Genomic DNA, 22,089 nt, shown 5'->3' on the forward strand with positions numbered 1-22,089 from the left:
CTGTGAGTAAATACATCACCCAAGTCAATACTTGGCAGTGGTTGGAAAAATATCCCTGTAACAATGAAGCTGGCTGATTTTACAACACGTTGAATCCATGTTAGAGAATGTGATCCCTTCCTATTTCTGTCCATCTCCAGTGAAGATAAAGCAGAGGAGCAAGTTATGAGGACTCTGGTGCATGACACCCCCCCGCCCCCCACCGACACACACACACATACAACCGTCCTCTCCCTTCAGCATGGCATTTCCATCCAGGAGGAAGAATGGACTTAGCTCAAGCGGAGGTCAAACAGCTTCATTATGCAAAATACTAGTTTTTAAAACTTAGTTCTCACCCTTATACCCTCTACAGTGAATTCAACTATTTATATTTTTTCTGATGTAGGTTATCTAGTTTAAGTTATGTAGTTGTTTTAAGAAATAGGCTACCAGTAAAAGACGATGTCATGAGAATGAAAAGAAAAGCCACAGACAGGGAGAATGCATGTGCTAAAACATATCTGATAAAGGATCGTTACCCGATAAATACACAAAGAACTCTTAAAACTCCACAATAAGAAAATGAACCATCTGATTAAAAAATGGGTGAGAGACCTGAATAGACACCTTACCAAAGGAGATATATAGATGGCAGGTAAGTATATGAAGACATATTCAGCACATGTCATTAGGGATGCAAAGACAGAAAAAAGGCCTTTCTTTTTATTTGCTGTGGCCTTCCACAATTTATGAGAAGTACCTGGTAATTAAACCCCAAGATATTAACTCCTCTGATTCAAATAGCCCCTCTGTTCAAACTGCAGGACAAGGTAAGCTACTCTCCAGGCTACATTCTTGCACCCACCTCCTCCCTGCTGTTTTCAGAACTCAAGGATAACTCCCATAAAGGAGTCTCTAATTAGTAGAAAGTTCACTTCCCCACCCCCCTTCAAAGAAGCCTCTTTTAAACTTTTCATAACTTTTGCTCTAAGCTTGTTCTACAAGCTTGGGAAAAATGATAAGATACCTCCCTAGTGCATCTGCTGGACTATCTTCTGGAAAGCAATCAAACTGTAACTTTTCAAGACAGCCCCTGGTATCTGCTCAACTTCAATACAACACAAACCCCTCCCCCTTCCCTGTCACCTAGCAATGACAGCCATTATTCTTTAAAAGTGGAAGCTGCTTTTTGTTCTCTACCCTGTATTGATTAGCAATGCACCGGCCCTTTCCTCTCTTGGAAAGTAAAATAAACTTTCTTTCTGCATCTCTTCTTAAGCTGTGAATTCTTCCACGCCCCAAGCCACAGGCCAAACCCTAACATTTTGGTGGCCTGTATAGGGAGTTAACTTCTCCTCCAGCTTCTCCTCTGTCTCTGGAAATTCTCTCTCTGCTCTCAGTTGTGAATTCTTTCACAGCCTGCATCACTCCCCAAATCCTAACAAGGGAATTGCAAATTAAAACAACGAGATACCACTGTGCACCTATTAGAATGGCCAAAATCAAAAAACCTGATAACACCAAAAGCTGACAAGGATGTGAAGCAACTCTCATTCATTGCGGGTACAAAATGTTACTTTGGATACAGTTTGTCAGTGTCTTATAAAACTAAACATACTCTTACCATATGATTTAGCAATTATCCTCCTTGCTATTTACCCAAATGAACTGAAAATTTATGTCAACAGAAAAACTGCACACAGAGGTTTACAGCAACTTTATTCATAATTGCCAAAACCTGGAAGCAACCAAGATGTATTTTAGTTTGGGAGTGGATAAATAAACTGTGGTGTATCCAGACAGTAGACTAGCACTGGTTGGGCCTCACAGGATGTAAGTGCTAAAAATAAATAAGCTATCAAGCCATAAAAAGACATGAAGGAAACTTAAGTGAAAGAAATTAATCAGAAAAGGCTGTATGATTCCAACTACATGACATTGGGAAAAGGCAAAGCTATGGAAACAGTAGAAAACACCAATGGTTGCCAGGATTGGGAAGGGAGGGAGGATAAATGGGCAGAGCACAGAGGACTGTCAGAGCAGTGAGCCTAGTAGGTATTATACTACAGCGGTAGGTACGTGTCATCATAAATTTTCCAAACCCAGAAAATGTGTACTACCAAGAATGACCCTAACGTAAACTAGGTGGTGATGGCGTGTAATGCAGGTTCAGTTGTAACAAAGGTATCACTGGTACTGGGATGCTGAGAGTGGGAGAGGTTGTGCTTGTGTGAAGGGAGGGAGCATGCAGAAACTTTCTGTACTTTCTGCTCTGTTTTGCTGTGACTCTAAACTGCTCTAAAAAATAAAGTTTGTTAATGTTTTTAAATTGGCTAAAAATATTCACTCCTGTGATACACAGAATTAGATGGCAACAAACTGGCAATCAATATGTAAGTACTAGAAAGGAAAAGAGAAAACTTGAAAGGCATACCAGGTTGGGATTCCCTAACCTAAATCCACACAATATGGTCGTTTGTAATTCCTTATATTCTTTCTACTCTGCCTTTTACTATACAATTCATCAATTTCACTCCTTTCACAGCATGACCCCTTTAATATATAAAATGCAAATAGCTAATATAATGCTATGCCACTTGATTTATGACAATGAATGCCTTAAATCCAGCTGATCCCCAGGCACCGGCAGGTCGCTCCTGAAAACGGTCCTCTAAGAAGGCAGAGCTGACTGCCGGAATACACTTGCACTGCATTTCATGCATAAGCTCAGCTCCGTTCACATGGGAAGGAGGACAAGCCAACCCCCCCTCACCTGACTTGTGGAGGCTGATGGACCGCAGGTTAGGAAACAACCTGGCCAGTGAGTCGTCAGGCTCCTCAATAGCGTTCAGGTGGTTGTTGGCCAGGACCAGGGTGTCCAGCGAAGGGAACATTGCTCCTAACTTTCGTATTTCAGTCCAGTCTTGGAGATTGTTGTCTGTTATATGTAGGAGCTTCAGAGAATGACAGCAAATAGAAGGACAAGACACTGTTTCGTAGTCATTAAGGCACAGGAAGAGCTCCTCCAAACTGGAGAGAAAGAGAAACATTTCATTGTGTAGAGCAGTTAACTTCCTACTTGGCACCGATTTTCATTCATTGAAGAAATAAGTAAGTGCTACTATATGTGAGCCTCTGCTAGGTGTTATAGAGAAAATACAGTTATCTTCCTGAAGCTAAAATACAGCTGAGCCCACAGCAGAGGAAGATAGAACCCAGAACTAAATTAACTTTGTGCTTATTTAAGCAGTACTAACTATATGTACAAAAGTATTTCATAGAGGTATGGAATTAAAATTGTGTTAGAATAATCAGGTAAGGGTGCATAACCCTGAAGAAGGGGCAGACTTATACAAGTTGAGAGAAGATGGAAGAAAATTCCAGAAACAACATGAACAAGTATTTAGAACACAAACAATAACTACCATTTATTGAATTTCTACCCTGTGTCAGGCCCCATGCCAGATGCTTTATAGACTGACTGTTCTTCTATTTCTGTAAGGTAGATCTAGTTATGCCCATTTTATAGACAAGGAAATAGAGCTCAGAGAGGTTAATTAGCTTATCAAAGGTCATCCTATCTAATAAAAGAATAATATGCAAATTGACCATCACTCCAACACACAAGATGGCTGCCCCTATGTGGTCAAAGATGACTGGCCCCATGTGGACACAAGATGGCTGCCACAAGATGGCCAACAGGGGAGGGCAGTTGGGAGGGACCAGGTCTGCAAGGGAGGGCAGTTGTGGGCAATCAGGCCAGCAGGGGAGGACAGTTGGGAGGGACCAGGCCTGAAAGGGAGGGCAGTGGGGGCCATCAAGCCTGCAGGGGAGGGCAGTTAGGGGTGACCAAGCTGGCAGAAGGAAGTTGGGGGCAACCGGGCCTGCAGGAAAGGGCAGTTGTGGGGGACTCAGGCCTGCAGGGGAGAGTAGTTGGGGGGGACCAGGCCTGCAGGGGAGGGCAGTTAGGGGTGACCAGGCCTTCAGGGTAGGGCAGTTAGGGTTGACTAGGCCTGCAGGGGAGGGTAGTTAGGGGCAAACAGGCTGGCAGGGGAGCAGTTAGGCATCAATCAGGCTGGCAGGGGAGTGGTTAGGAGGTGATCAGGCTGGCAGGCAGTAGCAGTTAGGGACAATCAGGAAGGCAGACAGGCGAGCAGTTGGGAGCTAGCAGTCTTGGATTATGAGAGGGTTTTCCAACTGCCCGTTTAGGCCCGATCCTGCCTAAATAGGCAGTCGGACATCCCTCAAGGGGTCCCAGATTGGAGAGGGTGCAGGCTGGGCTGAGGGACACACATCCCCGTGCATGAATTTCATGCACCGGGCCTCTAGTCTATCTCTATATGTAAAAGCCTAATATGCTAAGTGTCCAACTTTTCAACCAATAGCTATGATGTGCACTGACCACCAGGGGGCAGACGCTTAATGCACAGGCATGGGAACATGGAACAGACTGATGAATCTCAGAGGGAAGGGAGGAGGGGGGAGGAGGGAGGGCAGGAAGAGATTAGCCAAAGACCTTATATGCATACTAGAGGCCCAGTACCTTGATTTGGCCCAAAACCAGCTCTCCAACATCCCCTGAGGGGTCCCAGATTGCAAGAGGCCAGGCCAAGGGACCCCACACATGCACGAATTCATGCACCAGGCCTCTAGTATGATTAGAAAGTGGAACTGGGTTTAAAACTCATTCTGTGCCATGTTGGATGCTGCAGGCATAAGGAAACCAATCTCACTAGAGTGACAGTGGGAAACTAAAGTGGAATAAGTGGGGTGAGACCAAATTCTGTAAAGCTTTGATAATTTTCATATTTATACAGTAAAAAATCTACAGCTTCATATATTTCTTTAAACTACTTCCTTTGAACATTTATGCGTATTTAAAGATACAAACAAATGTAATAAAGCATCTTTAAAATGACAAGAGTATAATTTCTTGCATAAAATATTGAAAAGAATACCAGGTTTATTTCCAATGAGGCCAGCTATGTACAATCATCTGAGTGTTAATATATTTTAGAGATACTGTGATTATTTTTTCCTCCTAAAGAAAAGGTGAGGCAAAATTCTGAAACCAGGTAATCAGAAGATTAAAATGGAGAAAGGCTGGGTTGATCTAGAAATGATAAGTGCTATTCTCAGGGCTATTTTCTAGCCAAAGATTGGCATATCCTATGTTACTCAACACTGAACGAGCATTCCAGTAAAAACGCTCCTGAGTTACATTCACGCCCTCATTGTAACCACTCCATGTTGGTAACCGCTCCCCATTGTCTCTGCAGGCCTAGTGTTTCTGAGTGGCAGGTCGAGGGGATTCCATGCCCGGGCAGGTGACAACCAGCCTCCCAGCATGTGCTCCGGCTTACTCTGGCAGCTCCTGCAGGATCGTGTGCACTGTCTCCCAGGAGGCTTTGCTGTTATTGAGGACAAGTTTGCGAACCCCAGAGAAGGACCCAGCACATGTTCTTTCTAAAACTGACAAATTCAGAGGGTTGGAACTCAGGTTTAGAAACTCCAACTGGGGAACATTTGACACAATTTTACTGACCTAGGGAGAAAAAAAAAAAAAGCATATCAGGCAATAATCAGAGTTTCTAAATAGCAATCATGTTCAGACAGGCCTAAGCGAGTGGGTCTCCAGGCAAAGGATCATTCACATTGGGGAGTTCTATTTAGTGACAGTACCCAGAGTGGCATAAATAATTTCAACAAATCTTGGCAAATAACAATCTCCTTCTATGAAACAGTGTCAGAACTGAAAAGTAATGGTACAAACAAAAAGATTTCCCATGTTGCCTTTGGCAAGGTTTTTATTCTGATATTCTCTTTGATAAATGGAGAAAAGACAGTTTAGATGACAATTCAGACTACAAGTTATTAAAGAGCTCAGTTTGGGTCCTCTTTGTAATCCTCTTTGAATATTTCCTTTCTTCTTCCATCCTCATTACAACATTAAGGCTAAGTGAAATAAGCCAGCCAGAGAAAGACAAGTATCACATGATCTCACTCATATGTGGAATCTAATGAACAAAATAAACTGATGAACAAAATAGATCCAGAGTCACAGAAGCATGGAGCAGACTGACGAATCTCAGTGTGAGGGGGTAGGCGGTGGGGAGAGATTAACCAAAGAATGTGTATGCATATATGCATAACCCATGAACACAGACAATAGTGTAGTGAAGTGTAGTGAAGGGCGGGGGTCAGGGGCTGGGCGAGGCCAGGGGGAGGAGGCCAATGGGGCGGGGAGGGGGGGGGAAGGTGAGGGGAAGGGACATCTGTAATACTTTCAACAATAAAGATACATTTAAAAAAATTACTTGATTAAAGACCACAAAGTAACAATTCATCAGGTGTTCAAAATTGACTATATAGCCACAATCACTGGAAAACAGGTTCAGCTTGGGTCAGAGAGGTACTAAGCTTTAAAATATATTGACTAAAAACATAAAAAAGCACAAGAACTATATAATAAAAGAGAAAACATGATCATAAATTTAATAATTTAACTAGTAATCTGGTAGACACAAAAATTTTTAAAAGGACCTGAGCATTACTGACCTTAGCTATTGGCTTTGCGTAGCAATAGACTCTGCATAGCTTCTTGCACTACATGCCCCCAACAACTTGCAAGATGACTAATACTACTTCCATTTTAACAAATTAAGAAAATGAGCCTCAGAGATTTAAATAATTAACATCTTGTGTTAAATCAGGTCTCAGAATCACAAAAGCCAAATCTCAAGTTAAAAATCAGAAAGGCAAATCTAAAGTTAACCCATGGTTCTTCCCAATATACAGTCGCCCCCTATCTGCAGTTCTGCTTTCCACAGTTTCAGTTACCCACAGGCAATCATGGTATGAAAGTATTAAATGGAAAATTCCAGAAATAAACAAGTCACAAGTTTTAAATCAGGTGCCACTGTGAGTAGCATGATTACATCTCGCTCTGTCCGGCTCTTCGCCCCCAGGACAGAAATCACCCCTTGGTCCAGGTGCCCACCCTGTATACACCACCTGCCCCACCCACTCATTAGTCACTTGGTCGCCATCTTGGTTATCAGATGGACTGTTGTTCCAGCAATCCTTTCACTTAATAATAAGGCCAAGGCACAAGAGCAGGGATGCTGGAGATTTGGATATGCCAGAGAGCAGCCATGAATACATGCATGTACAAACAAAAACCATAGTATACACAGGGCTTGGCACTACCAGTGGTTTCAGGCATTCTTTGGGGGTCTTGGAATTTCTATCACATAGATAACTTGGAATTTATATCACATGTACCACAACTAGTAAATTATAAATATAACCAGAAAAAAATGAGAACTAGGCTTAAAGTAATATAAAGTGCTAGAAGCCCTGTAAACGTTTAAACATCGAAGAGCCAGGCAACGTGGTAAATGAAGTTATGAGAAAAGGAGTTAGCAGAATACTAGTAGGTAGCACTGGTTTTGGGGTCAGACCAGGTGCCAACACTTCCTAGTTGTGTCTTCAAACTTTCCAAAGCTCAGTTTCCTTATTCGGAACACACAGAAAATAGCACCATCGATTTCACAGGATTGCTGGCAGAATTCAACGAGGCACGTGTGCCGAGCACTGCTCATGGTGCGTGGCACTCCTTTTAGAAGCTGGTTTCCTTACCCAGGAGAATGTGAACTCTAGGAAAGCGGGGACAGCACTTGACCTTCTTCATTCACTACTGCACTGGGGCACTTAACGTTTATTGCATAATGGCACAAAATCATTCAATAAATGTAATTACCACTAATATAAGTTTAGTATGAACCAATATGTCATATCATGTTTTTTTAAAAAGGAAAATACTCAAAATTTGGTAATTTAAGGGTTTTTGAAGCAATTTCTGGGAGAATTCCCAAAGCGAACAGATACTGATGTAACCTTTCCCAAGTCTGCATCTATCCTATGGTCCAATGAGAATAAAGATTAGAATAATGACTTGCTAGCCCTGGAATATCCCAAAAAGATGATGTTAAACTATAGTCTAATAATTAAAGCAGAAAAAATAATACATGTTAAAAACAAATAAATATTTTATTTACAAAGCTGAAATTAGAAAGTATTTTAGGGTAACCCTAAATTAAGATTCTGAAAAATGTAACACCTTACACGGTAAACTTATTTATGGCAGAAAGATGTCCTAATAGCAAAGACGGGCAAGCATGCAGTAAGTTTCTAGGGCAGCCCACTGACTTCCCTTTTTTAACTTCTAAAAACCGACAACCAACCAACCAACAGAAACCGCTTCAGCTGGAGGGAGCTGAGCAGGCTCAGGTGCAGAAACGTGGAGCTGAACTCCTATCTCCTTGAAGGCTCCACAATGCTATTATCTAAGAGGGGGCCCTCTACTCGGGCTTCTACAAAGAAAGAAATTACAGTTTTAGGAAAAATGGGACAAGCATTATAAGACAACAATCTGTAACTTCTACCCAAGCTATTCTCTACCTCACCTGAGTAGCTAATACTTCCCTCCTCTCAACTCTTTTATAAAATGGTTTTGATAAGAAAGGGAAGAAACAGAAGATACCTTGGGAAAGGTCAGAGTAAAATCTAGGTAGACAAAAATTCAAGTCAAAAGCTAAAAAATGCATCTTGTTTTAACACAAAGACGCCCAACTTTGGAAGGATAGAGACAAATCTTTGCTTCCCCCCAAGTATTACACTTCTCAGTCACATTGATCTTAGTCTGGATATCTAGCAGCCAGTAGTTTAAACTACATAAGGAGTTACTCATAGCATTAGTGATTATTCAAAACACTACAAGAGCAAATGATATTACAGTATTTTGTTCCACTTTGCTATGTCAAATACTGGCTGAATAAACTTAGTTAATGAACAGAAACAAATATCTTTTTGGCAATCAGATATATGGGCTGCAATGGGGTTGAAATGTAATGTCTTAAAACTGTGACCTATGCTTTTGTAGCCTAGCAGAGTTTAATCAATCCTCAAAATCAATATTCTTTTGCTATATTTCTCCCATCTCTCTGTGTTCTAATTTATGTTCTAGAAGACTGAGATCAATCACGTTTAAGGTTAAGGACAAATATAAAGCAATGATGAAAACAAAAATAAACTGGAAAGGACACCAGAAGGGCAGTAGCAGCAAATATTTACTTGAAAACAAACTAGAGCGTGCATACATATAGGATCTACAAACTCCACGGAGTAAGATACACACCGACCCTCCGGCCGTCACATCACTGCGGTGTGAAAGGGTCAGCGCAGCTCTCTGTCTAGGTGGAGAAAAGGCTGAGTGCTCAGTGCGAACTGTGTCCTGGCCCACGCTGGCTGACATAAACTGCTCTCCTGAGGTGGCAACATCATCACTGCCAAGCTGTTCCCACCAGGTAGCAAAGGCACAGGTCAGAGCACGAAGCACACACCTTAGTAAATTTTACCCTCCCAAGGACACAGATTAGGAGAACCGGCCTGTGGACACAGGAGCAGAAATGATTCAGAGGGAGATTTGGTCCGACTTGTCACCCACGCAGGTCAAAAATCTCCCTGCGGTCAGCAGGAGGACACTGCGGGGATCGTGAGGAGGGTACCAAGGGAGTTCTTTTTGCATCTGTGCAGTGTGGACAGAGTATGCATGTCAATTAAGCACCTCAAAGGACAAAGAAGGCACAGACTATACTCTGCTAAATAGTGAACCACACTGTTTAGATCAGTGTATCAATCACTAAAAACATGTACAAATAGGGACTTTTTCTTGGAACAGCCAGTGAAGTCTGCATATATTAGCAAATCACTTAGAAATCAAGTGACGTGCCTCTCAAAGAATTCAGGTGAGCATCTCACTAGAAACAGGAAATATGACTGGGAGCACAGTCACTGGATTAAGGCTATGAAATAAGTAAGTACACAAAAGGCGGAAGAAAACTGAACAATAGGAAGCTGTCTTAGAATTTGTATGGCGTTTAGCATCTATAAAATGCCTCAGTGATAAATTTTATCAGCAGCTGTCTGTAACATGAGCAAACTGAAGCACTAAAAGTGAAGGGACTTTTCTTAAGATCACAAGAAAAGTTGGAGCAGTGGTCTTCATTAATTCGTAAGAGACAATCATTTACTCATTAATGAAGTCAACAGACATCTGACTGCCTAGTAAGACAAAAACCTCCGCTCTGCAGAAGGTCCGCGAGCAGGGAAATGCCGAGGGAGCCAGCGATTGCAGCACCTGTGAGAACCCTTTCAGGGCAGCAGGACCCAGGCAGGGGGAAGCGGCTGCCTGGGGGACGCCAGGGGAGCTCCTAGAGGAGGTCTTGCTGAGACACAGAGAGAGGGCAGCGGATTGAGAAGGAACTGAAAGCAGGGAAGCTTGTCCGGGAAGAGCTTCTCCCGGGCTGTAAGGAGAAGCATGAGGTTAAAGATGAAGATGAGGCTCTAGAAATAGCACAGGGCCAGCTGAGGGAGGGCCACCCCCAGAGAGCTCGCACTTTCGTTTCCAGGCAGTAACAGACAGCTGCAGGCCCCCTGCCCAGAGCGGAGCACCGCCCTCTTTCACTTACTCACATGGAAGACAGGTTGCAGTGGTCGGCAAACTGCGGCTCGCGAGCCGCGGTTTGCCACTCTGTTGACTAACGAGTTTGCTGACCACTGCGTAAGGCATAACCCTTACCCAGAAGTTTTGACTTCAGGTTAAAGACATTAGTACATCATTAAAATGTTTTTTAAGTGTTTTTCCCACAGTGGTCGGCAAACTCATTAGTCAACAGAGCCAAATATCAACAGGACAACGATTGAAATTTCTTTTGAGAGCCAATTTTTTAGACTTAAACTTGTTCTAACGCCACTTCTTCAAAATAGACTCGCCCAGGCCGGGGTATTTTGTGGAAGAGCTACACTCAAGGGGCCAAAGAGCCGCATGTGGCTCGCGAGCCGCAGTTTGCCGACCACTGGGTTAGAGGAAGCAGACAAAGCTGAGGCAGGATAACCCATTAGCAAGCTTTTCCAAGCAAGAAATAAGAGCCTAAATTAAGAACAAATAAAGTAGGAAAAACCATTTTTCCCTTATTCTAAAGGGTAGCTTCTACTGGGTAATGTTATAATCAGAAAGGCAATGATATCCTATGTAATAAAGAGCTAATATGCTAATTAGAACAACCTTCCGGAAAGACCAGTGGGTGGGGCTGTGGGGCAGAGCCCCTTGCACAAATTTCGTGCATCGGGCCTCTAGTGTATAAAAGAGAGAGTGCTGTAATACTTTTATTTGTGTAGTTGGTTTAGAGTTACTCTGGGATCAAAAGACATCTGTTATGTCAAACCACCAAAGAGACTTAATAAAGTAAGAAAAAATTCTAAAATATTTGGAATAAATTTCAGTAACAAGAATATTACTTCCAACCCTAAACAACTTTTATGTCAATTTTTAGTAATAAATGTTAAAGTAGTAGCAGAGAATAAGTATAGGATGTGTAAACCAGTGAAAGAGTAGAAAATTTGCCCTAACCGGTTTGGCTCAGTGGATAGAGCGTCGGCTTGCGGACTCAAGGGTCCCAGGTTCGATTCCAGTCAAGGGCATGTACCTTGGTTGCAGGCACATACCCAGTAGGGAGTGTGCAGGAGGCAGCTGATCGATGTTTCTCTCTCATCGATGTTTCTAGCTCTTTATCCCTCTCCCTTCCTCTCTGTAAAAAATCAATAAAATATATTAAAACAAAAAAAAGAAAGAGTAGAAAATTTAATGCATTGCTAGCAGTCTAAACTTCTCTCAACTTATTACCCTTTGGATGCCTGGAATAAAGTTCCTCAGTGCTTTTCACATTAGTAAAAACTAATAAGTTAGCTGAAAAATTACCATAAGAACAGCTGAAACAGCCAGTTATGTATCTTACGCATACAGTCAACAAGAATCTCAAGTGAGAACGAGTTCAGCAGAATACTTGATACCATAAGCAATGCAAGGATTATTGCTACATTTCCCCAAAAGGCAGCGATAGGAGAGCTTTACCTCCTGCCAGTCTTCGAGTTTGTTGTCAGAAAGATCCAGCTCTGACACATGAGCACAAAAGGCAGCGATTTCGGTTTCCTCCCCCGCACAGGTGATCCCACAGCTGTTCAGCACCAGGACGCTCGGGAGGTTGAGGCGATCTGGATCACGGGAAACAGAACACTTTCTTTGTCAGCCTCATTCTTCTGACACATGCAGCCCCCAGGAATCAAAATCAAAAGCTACGATGGGACCCAAGGGTTCTGAATTCTCAGTGGAGACGCCAAATACAAAGCAGGCAACAGTTTGTTTCAAAAACCAACCCGGAGGAGATGCAAGTCCGGGGCTCCCCTCCCGCAGCCTGTCATCCACCACACAGGCCATCATCTCGGCACCTGAAGGCCAGGTCCACATGACTCGTGTCGACTACCAGTGTCTTCTTATTGGCTTCAGTTCTTTCCTTTTTAAAATTTAGTTCAAAAGTATCATTCTGGATAGCTCTTTTCTCTCTGTCCGGTATACAGTTTCACCTTTTGCTGCCTTTTTAAATAACCTCAAACCATTAAACATGGTCTCTGCTAACCTACTTCTGTTTGTCTACAGGTGTCAATAAAATCACTTACTATCCTATCCTATATAATATCCTATATAATAAAAGCATAATATGCAAATCGACCGAAAGGCCGAACAGTGGAACGGCCATCCGGGACCATGTTATGACACCCACTGGCGCCGGGCCAGCCAAGGCGGGTGCGATGTGATTGGTAGGGGGCCGGGCCATGGCCCCATAATCGCCCGCAGAGGGAGGCCCAGGCCACCGACGGGAGGAAGGGCTGCGATGGGTGGGCGGGGCCGCCCTCTGCGAGGGAAGCCCAGGTCCCGGGTGCCAGAGGGAAGCCAGTGCCGGCAGCCGGGGGAAGGAAGGCTTCCTCTTGCACGAATTTCGTGCATCAGGCTCCAGTCTCTAATAAAAAGGATAAGCATGAGAATTCCACCACTCTTTCCCTATGTGTATAAAACAAGGACTCACAAAGGTAATGTTTAATAATGGAGGCCTCACATGGCATGATTTTTCAACCTAGTACTTATCAGTATCAAGTTTTTTAGAAAGAGAATGGAGCCTGAAAAAATGACCAAGTAAGAAGTCCACTTCCTCTGTCATCCCAGTTGCTAGGGAATGATAAGGTTGTTGCAGTGAGAAATAATAAATGCTCGGTAACCTTTGGATACAGGAACCAAAACACTTCAATAATAATCTTCCATAATTACAAAGAACTAATCCTATGAACTGTTCATTTCAACATTAAGCTAAAACAGCATGCACACTTCTAGTTGTAGATCTTTGCTCACATCATAATCCCTCTTCCAGAATGTCTCTATCTCTTCTCTAACAAAATTCTACATTCTTGAGGGGTTAGTTCAACTCTCACAGCTTTGAACCTTTTTCTGATATTAATTAACTCTCTTCTAAACTTCTTCCCCAGTCACTGTATCATTCATTGGGCTCAACATAAACTACCTCATGTTACAGTTTCGTAAATGTGACTATCTTGTAATTCAATCAGGCTGTTCGGCTGTTGAGGACAAAGGAGTTTTGCAGTCTCTTACACCCTCCAAGTTCGTGAAAGAATATGTATTTGAAATGATATCACTCAAATATTGTTCTTGGCCCATGAGTCCAACTAAAATGACTTTTGACCAATCAGGAGCAAAACAAGTCCTTTCATTTTTTTCAAAAAAATGAAATCACAGCAAGGGAGAAAAACTGACTCATAATTCAAAATAAAGATATTTGCAAAAAGGCAATATTCTGGTTTAATGTCCTAAGTAAGTCCAGCAAATAAATCTTTTAGATCTCTTTCTTACCTTTCATAGGAGAGCCCTGAGGTGTAGCTGGGACGTGGACTCCCATCCCAGGACCACGGCGGTAAGGAAAGTTTTCAGGACTATATTTTTCACATAACACTTGCATAAAACTCCTTCCACTAGGCTGATCCATCTTCCTTTCCTAAAATTCTACAAGAAGTCATCAAGATTATTTATTTGCTAATATAAGAAATATTTATTAAGAACTAATTATTCATAAGGCACTAGGCTAGGCACTGCAGACATCTAAGACACGGTCATTGCCCCAAGAATTCATACTGTGACGAGACCTTATGACTTAGGGAGGCCACATGTAGACAAGACAGCAATACAGTGCAGCACATGATCATCACAATACAGATGAAAAGTGCTACATGATTTCGAGGAAGAGGCCATCATTCTCAACCCAGGGCAACAAGAAGACTTTTGGCTGGTGCACAGGGTTCATGTGGTAAGTAATAGGAAAAAGGACTAAACAGAAAGTAAAGACTAAACATCAGACTAAAGCGTTTGAATGAATCCTCTGATATTTTTCTCCTCTTCCTCCATAGTAAAAAAAATGTTTAACTGTGTACATAGCTACCTGTGTTTAGGAATGAGAATATGATTAAGTTCAGTTGATGAGATAGAAACAAATTATTCTATGGCCACTTCTAGAAATCATTCTTAAAAGAGCCAGAGCCTGGCCGGTGTGGCTTAGTGGTTGAGCATTGTCCTATGAACCAGGAGGTCACACAGTTTGATTCCAGGTCAGGGTTGTGGGCTCGATCCCCAGTAGGGGGCATGCAGGAGGCAGCCGATCAATGATTCTCTCTCATCGTTAATGTTTTTCTCTCTCCCCCTTTCCCTTCCTCTGAATTTTTTTCAAAAAGAAAGCCAGAGTATGCCTTTTTGCTCAAGTTATTTTTGCTTTTGTTGACTTTGCCTAAGATATATCCCAAAAAAATCGTGCTAAGGTCAATATCAAGGAGTTTACTGACTAAATTTTATTCTAGGAGTTTTATAGTTTCAGGTTTTACATTTAAGTCTCCAACTGATTTTTAGTTTATTTTTGTTTATGGTGTAAGAAGTGATCTAGTCTCATTGTTTTGCATTTACCTGCCCAGTTTTCCCAACACCATTTATTGAATAGACTGTCTTTACAACAATATATATTCTTACCTCCTTTGTTGTATATTAATTGACCATTTAGGCGTGGGTTTATTTCTGGGCTCTCTATTCTGTTCCTTGATGTATGTGTCTGTTCTTGTGCCAGTACAAACACTTGTCCACTTACTGTACCAAAAGTTGTATCTGTACAATTTACCAGTTGAGACTATGGACTGTCCCCTTGAGAATACAGGGCTGCCCTGTCGGGATCCTCATTGTGAGCTGAAGGATGCAGCCTGTTTTAGCTCTATCCATGCAGAGTGATCAGTGCCTACAGTGTCCTCTATCCCAGCCCTGAGTGTGTCACAACGGATGCATTCATCTAGGCCTCAGGAAACTTCATGTTGAAAGGTTTTTTTCAATGTAAATTTATCACCACGGACAAAGTGGAGCAGGGGCTATGTCATCAGCTGCAGCACCATAGCTCTTATCAAAGACCTATCTCAAGCAAATGCCAAGAAAAATTTCAGATTATGTTTAACAAAAAGTCAAAGAAGTTACACTGCTATCTTCCATGCAATTGGCAGTTCAAAACGATTAAAGAGTGTGGGGAGGGTGCTGAACTGTCAAGTGTCAGCATAATAGTCACCTGAGATTAAAAAGCATCTTTTAACTGGAAGCGTCAGGACCACTTAAATTCAAATCTATGCAATTCAAGAGCAATAATCTTATACACGATTTAAACGGAGACAAACTGAGGAATGGTAATATTAAACACATATTCAAGTCAAAGTAAGTCCTCCTAAGCAAGTAATCATGGGAACATAGGAAGGTTATTCTTCATAGCCCAGGCTTAACAACTCTCCAGACAGCCTGGGGGTTTCTCCTTCCTTTTCCCCCTGAAGACTTAGAAGCAGTGCCAGGTGCCTTCACTGACCATTTCCCGGAGACCTATTGAAAAGCTCTCCAGGAATGTAGACAGTGTACACATTAACACAGGAGCTTTGAATTAGACAGTTAAGATTGCAAAATGAATCAGTAACATCAATCTAATCAAAACCTGTGAGGCAGTTTGAGGAGGAACAGTAGTGGAAAAGGAAAACTGAAAACCAAGCAGACTGAAAACTGAGGAATCCAGGATGGAAAGAAAAGATCTTTAAGTGAAGCCTTCGAAAAGGTTTCTTTGGGGTGGGAGGGTAATCTATGTCTTTCTGGGGGAGAAAACAGGTGTCAAATTACACCTGACTAGCTCTCCAGAGGGCATGGTGCTGACGCATTTGTAAAAGTGTTCTAAATTAGTGCTCATTCGGCAGCCGCGAGTCCTGGGTGATGTCACTTGGTCCCATCATCAAGCTATGGAGGGCGCCTGTGAAAATGTCAGCTCCTTTGTGCCTCCAATCCTGACTACACTATGCTCTTGTAAAGGCTGGAGAATGTTCAGGACAAAGAGGATGCTGGTGGGTAAGTTGCTCAGTGTATTTTTGCCAAATCCTATATAATAAAAGCCTAATATGCTAAGTGTCCAACTGTTTGTTCGACCATTCGACCAGTCACTATGACATGCACTGACCACCAGGAGGCAGACGCTCCAACAGGTAGATTAGCTTGCTTCTGGGGTCCGGCCATCGGGACTGGGCTAGATGGGCCGGACACGCACTGGAGCCCTCCCACGGTCCCTCCCCAGCCCCGATTGTGCACCGGTGGGGTTCCTCTGCCTGGCCTGCGCCCTCTCGCAATCTGGGACCCCTTTGGGGGATGTTGGACTGCCAGTTTCGGCCCAATCCCCGCAGGCCAGGCCAAGGGACCCCACTGGTGCACAAATCTGGGCACCGGGCCTCTAGTAGATTAATATCACAACAGAACACCCAGTCACCTAAGTACCCTCAAATGCTATCAAACAATTTGCACTTTATGTCCCCAAAGGACTAGGTCAAAATTAGTATGAAACTCAAGGCAACTGAAAATAGAAAATAGGCCATGTCCAGCATGAAGCAAAAGCTCCACAGTGCAGTGTGTGGAGGGTGGACAGAATACCCTCAGGCCTGCAGTCACTTCCTTCACTAGACAAGTTAAATGTGTTAATCAATGTTAGCCTAATATTTCATCCAAATTACCCAACTGTCCAAGCTACTGTGACTCTGGAACCATAAGGGCTCCAGGAGGCAGAGGTGACAAAGTCATAAAAAAGCCTATGGGGCTCTGGGAGGTCAGGCCTTCCTGCCACCTCTTCCTGGGACTAACCAGGAGTGGAGCTTCCTGCAGCAGGATCCAGGCTACTGGGACAGGAAACAGTTCTAAAAATAAACTGCAGTAATTCAAAATGTGCATTAGTTTAGGACAGTGGTCGGCAAACTCATTAGTCAACAGAGCCAAATATCAACAGTACAACGACTGAAATTTCTTTTGAGAGCCGAAAACCGACTTCTGCGCATGGGCCACGAAGTTTCAATCGCACTGTACGTGCGTGCCCGCACGTGGTATTTTGTGGAAGAGCCACACTCAAGGGGCCAAAGAGCCGCATGTGGCTCGCGAGCCGCAGTTTGCCGACCACTGGTTTAGGAGAAGGCTACATCTCCAGGAAGAGTTTTCATAGCATAAACAGTGGAGAAGAGGGAAACATTCTCAAGTAGTTTAAAACTATTGTCAGTCACTTGACATGAAGCCACTTATACACAACTAACCCATCTCATGTATTCATCAGAGAAGGGCAGAAATAACTACACTCCAAAAGCCACCTGCCCATATTTTGTTTCCAATTATTTAAAAACAAAACTTAGGTTAAACATTTTAGATGAAGATTCTACAATTTCACCTTTAGGTTCCTTTGGTCAGGTGACATTTCATTCTGCTCATTTTCCTCCACTTAAATGTCTATTTCCTTTATAAGACTGTTTAAGAATGAAAATCTCTTTACCACTTGTTTAATAAAAATGGAGAGCAAATATAATCAGTTAATTTTGCTATCTCTCTTGGCACCTTACCAATTATTTTCCCATTCATCTGCATATATAAAAGCCTAAGTGACCGGCTGACCGTTTGACTGGTCGACCGGTAGCTATGACGTGCACTGACCACCAGGGGGCAGACGCTCAACGCACGAATGGAAACCACAGGCATAGAAACATGGAACAGACCGATGAATCTCAGAGAGAAGGGGGTGGGGAAAGGGCGGGAAGAGATTAACCAAAGATCTTATATGCATACTAGGGGCCCGGTGCATGAATTCCTGCCTCAGTAGGGTCCCTCGGCCTGGCCTGCACCCTTTTGCAATCCAGGACCCCTCGGGGGATGTTAGAGCGCTGGGTTTGGCACGATCCCCGCAGGCCAGGCCGAGGGACCCCACCGGTGCACGAATCAGTGCACCAGGCCTCTAGTGAATTTATAAAAACAAATGTCCTCACAGAGCTTCAAGTCTTACTTAGTTCTGTTCAACAAACAGGAAGCAGATGGTGCATTTGTGTCAAACACTTTGTATTTCTGCCGAACACTGTGTGGAGCACTAAAGAAGTGAGGAAAGCCCAAACTCTGCCCTTAGGACAGCCACAACCTACAAGAAACGACACAGACATCACACATGCCTGAAATAGGCCACACAGAACAAGGAAGGAGGAGGTGAACCTGAGGCACTTGAAGGATGATGAAGATTAGGTTAACAGTGGAGAGCACTGCAGGCACAGGAAATAATACAATGTGACCAGGCACAGGAGACATCAGGCACTGGCCAGGGAGCTGTATTGCTAAACCATGAAATACGTGTTGGGGGAGCAGGACATGTGACTGCAGGGTGGATGGGAGACTCAGCTTATTGCTCAGAGAGTAAGAGTAAGAAAAATTTTGATAGATCACCATGAATAGTGCAAGGATGGGGGTTACCAATCGTTACGCAGAATATCAAGAGGTCAAAAATGGTGAGAATTTTAAAGCCCCTGGGCAATTAGTTTATTCATCTTGGGGAAGCATTTTCAGGACAGACAAGTGGGTACACACAGGAAGCTAAGGAAATAAGGAAGTGAAGACAGTGAGTGTAGACCAGGCCTTTGAGAAGCTTCAGTGAAAGCAGAAGAGATGGGACAATGGTTGAAGAAAAACCAAATGTTCAGAGAGAGTTTTTATAGCTTGTTCTTTTTTTAAAAGGATAAGAGAGATATTTATAGGCTGAGTTCTTTGCAGGGGGAGGGTGCAGGAGGTCAATAATAACAAATTAAGTCTGTGGGGGGGGAATCTCTCAGAGACCATCGAAGAATCTTTTAAGGTTATAAGCTTTCTCAATTTTTCCAAGTATTTTTTAAAAATTATTTTTAAGCCCTTTTAACTTTTGCTTTGTGGATTTTTAACCTCGTACGGGAAAGCTTCCTTTTATGAAAGATCCCCACTGTACTCAAAACCTGCTAGTGTCTTGGACATTTTAGGTTAGCTAGGACTTTTGTTAATTTCTTTTCCAAATCTTTCTGATCTTTAGCATAAGTATATCCCAATAAAACACAATTATTCTAGGAAAACATATGTGAGTTATGTGTTTTCCCCCCATGAAAAATTAAATACATGAACTACTAAAGGTCTACTAATAAGCTTTTTTCTAGCTCAGCTGGGTTGTTCAGTTGGTTGGAGTATTGCCCCATTTTCAAAAAAAGGTTGCGGTTCGATTCCCAGTAAGGGCACGTACCTGGTCAGGGTGCGTACAGGAGGCAACCAATCAATGTTTCTCTCTCTCTCTCTCCCTTCCCCCTTCTTCTCTCTCTAAAGAAAAATCAATAAAACATATCCTTGGGTGAAATTTTTTTAAAAAGCTTTTTTTTTTTTCAAAATAATTGCTTTAAAAATACAAGTATACACATTCTGAAATTTTTAAACGTTCAATTGCTTTAAAAATACCAGTGATTTACATTCTGAATTTTTTAAATGTTCAGTAGGAAAAAAAAAAATCACACCTGTAACACCACATAGTTTTTGTGTAGATGTACTTTTCCTTTTTATCAGCTAAGTGAGGCATGGAAGTAAGTGTGACCCAAGCCTGTCCTTATCAGTAGCATGTCTAGAGCCACAGCCACACCTGGAAGCTTTGGTCAACAGATTCAGCAAGTAGATGAAACCGGAGGATGCTCCTTATGATGCATATGTTTCCAGACAATTCCTCATGCTATGTAGATAAGTATTTTTTACACAAAGATTGAGTTACTTTACATATATAGTTTTGTAAACTGCCTTTTCACTAAATAGCTCATGAAAAACTTTATCAATAAACATGTATCTACATTATCATTTTTAAGGTTTGTAGAGTATTCCATTAAGAACCTTTTACAGCTGAAGTCATAAAAACACTTCAGGGACATTATCCAAGTCAATATAATTAGGCTAGACAGTCTCACTCTTAATTTCATTTATAGGTAAACCTGAAATACTATCTCAGTACCTTTTCTAAGCTTTGTGTGATATTAGAGGCCCAGTGCAGGAATTCATGTATGGGTGGGGTCCCTAGGCTTGGCCGGCGATCAGGGCCAACCAGGCCATCTCACCCAGTCCCAATCATGGCCGGGCTGATTGGGCCTGCACTGATTGGGCCTACAGGCGGGGAGGGGGGGAGGGAAGGGAGAAAGGATGGGGGAGGTTGGCGGGCTGCCGGAGGTTGACTGTGGGAGCATACTGACCACCAGGGGGCAGCTCCTGTGTTGAGCGTCTGCCCCCCGGTGGTCAGTGCACGTCATAGTTCCAGTCATTTGGTTGTAACCGTCGCTTAGGCTCTTATGTATATACAGATACTTAAATGGATGCCTTCTTAAGATAAAAAGAAAGGAAAATAAACTAATTCTAATAAACTTTCAGAACTATTCTACAGAAGTATAGTTCACCGATTCACTAATTTATGCATTCCAAGTGCAAAACGTGAGTGTAGCTGATAATCCATTATCATGACACACCATGTCATAACCTGCTATGAACCACCATTTTTTTAGTCTTTCTCAACTGTATACTAAACCACATTTAAGTGTAACAAAGTAGCACATCAACTTTGCAAGACAGAATATTTTTTTTTTAAATCCAACATTGCCAAGTGAAATGAGAATTCAGACTCTCGCTTAGTCCTTGAATTATGCTGTTGGTAAGTCACTGCTATTACCCTCCTTGCTTCTCACAGCACTCTCTCTCTAACAGTACCAGATATTAAAATATCCAACTCACACGCTTCAGTCCAAAGACGTCTAGAGCTGTGACTCTGTTATCAGGAAGTACAGCCTCAGACCTGTATGTATTTTCTACTAAACAACTACAATGCACATGAGGCATATTTGATATTGAAAAAGAGAAAGCTTTCTCATTTACAACTGCACATTTGCAAATATGACTGACCTGCTTGCTGTGGTCTACTGTATGTAAACATAGCGCTTAGAATTTCTGATCCAAATGCACTAACCCAAGAATTTTAAGATTCTAATGAGAAAGCATTTGAGAGGAAACAAAAATTAAGAAAATATTGCTATTTAGACTGAAGTACCTTTGTGCAAAAATATTCCTAAGCACTTCTTTCTTGATTTTCATAGATTCTTGTCCAGAAATGTTGACTTAAATCATTGCCTATATTGCTATTAAGTTAGGCATTCTAAAATATAGAAAAAACACTTTCCAAAAACTTTCAGCAAGAACAACAAAAGCAGTTTAACATTCACTACACCCTTTAATTCAACAGCATCCAAGGAAGAGTCCCAACCTTACTGCACCTCCCAGCTCCTGCACAAATTGGCCACACACCCTTTCTACCGCCCGGATTCAACTTGGGAAAATCTCAAGGCTTGTTGTACTTACTCAAAATTCAGGAGTAGATACATTTACTCTCAAATTCATGTTCCCCCAAAGCCAAGTGCCCCACACCGAGATTAACAATCGTGTTAAAGCCTTGCCGTTTTCCACAGCCAGCCTCTGAGACAGACAAACGGACACTTCTGTTTCCAGCTCTGAGACTGAGGAGACCGCTCAGGTTTCTGTGGCCCAAACAGCATGAGTCAGACGTTGTGGGCCCTAATCTATTGAGCCATGCCGTCTTTACTAATAAACAAGTATTTCATGTCAACGCATCGCACAAAAATAATAGAAATGCAACTTATTAAAATATATGAAAACCACTACACCTCAAATACCTCTTGTAACCACATCAAATTGAATCACAAAACTAAGCAGCAATACTGATGACTTAGTCACCAAAAGGG

General features: G+C 42.4%; 1 protein-coding gene across 3 annotated transcripts in view; it reads right to left on the reverse strand.

The window, feature by feature from the left end:
- The window catches only part of TBCEL (tubulin folding cofactor E like), a 74,613-nt gene that overhangs the window by 35,116 nt on the left and 17,408 nt on the right, over window positions 1-22,089 (reverse strand). For 2 of the 3 annotated variants that reach the window (XM_080650191.1, XM_080650192.1), the window contains 4 exons: window positions 13,802-13,951; window positions 11,957-12,096; window positions 5,346-5,527; window positions 2,756-3,012 (listed from right to left, as the gene is read on the reverse strand). In XM_080650191.1, the coding sequence (XP_080506317.1) occupies window positions 2,756-3,012; window positions 5,346-5,527; window positions 11,957-12,096; window positions 13,802-13,934 (712 nt within the window). In that variant the 5' untranslated portion in view covers window positions 13,935-13,951. The remainder of the gene's footprint in view (window positions 1-2,755; window positions 3,013-5,345; window positions 5,528-11,956; window positions 12,097-13,801; window positions 13,952-22,089) is intronic. The other variant, XM_080650193.1, reaches the window with a different exon arrangement.

The sequence above is a fragment of the Plecotus auritus genome (genome assembly GCF_963455305.1).
Source record: "Plecotus auritus genome assembly, chromosome: 13".
In the NCBI taxonomy this organism is placed as follows: domain Eukaryota; kingdom Metazoa; phylum Chordata; class Mammalia; order Chiroptera; family Vespertilionidae; genus Plecotus; species Plecotus auritus.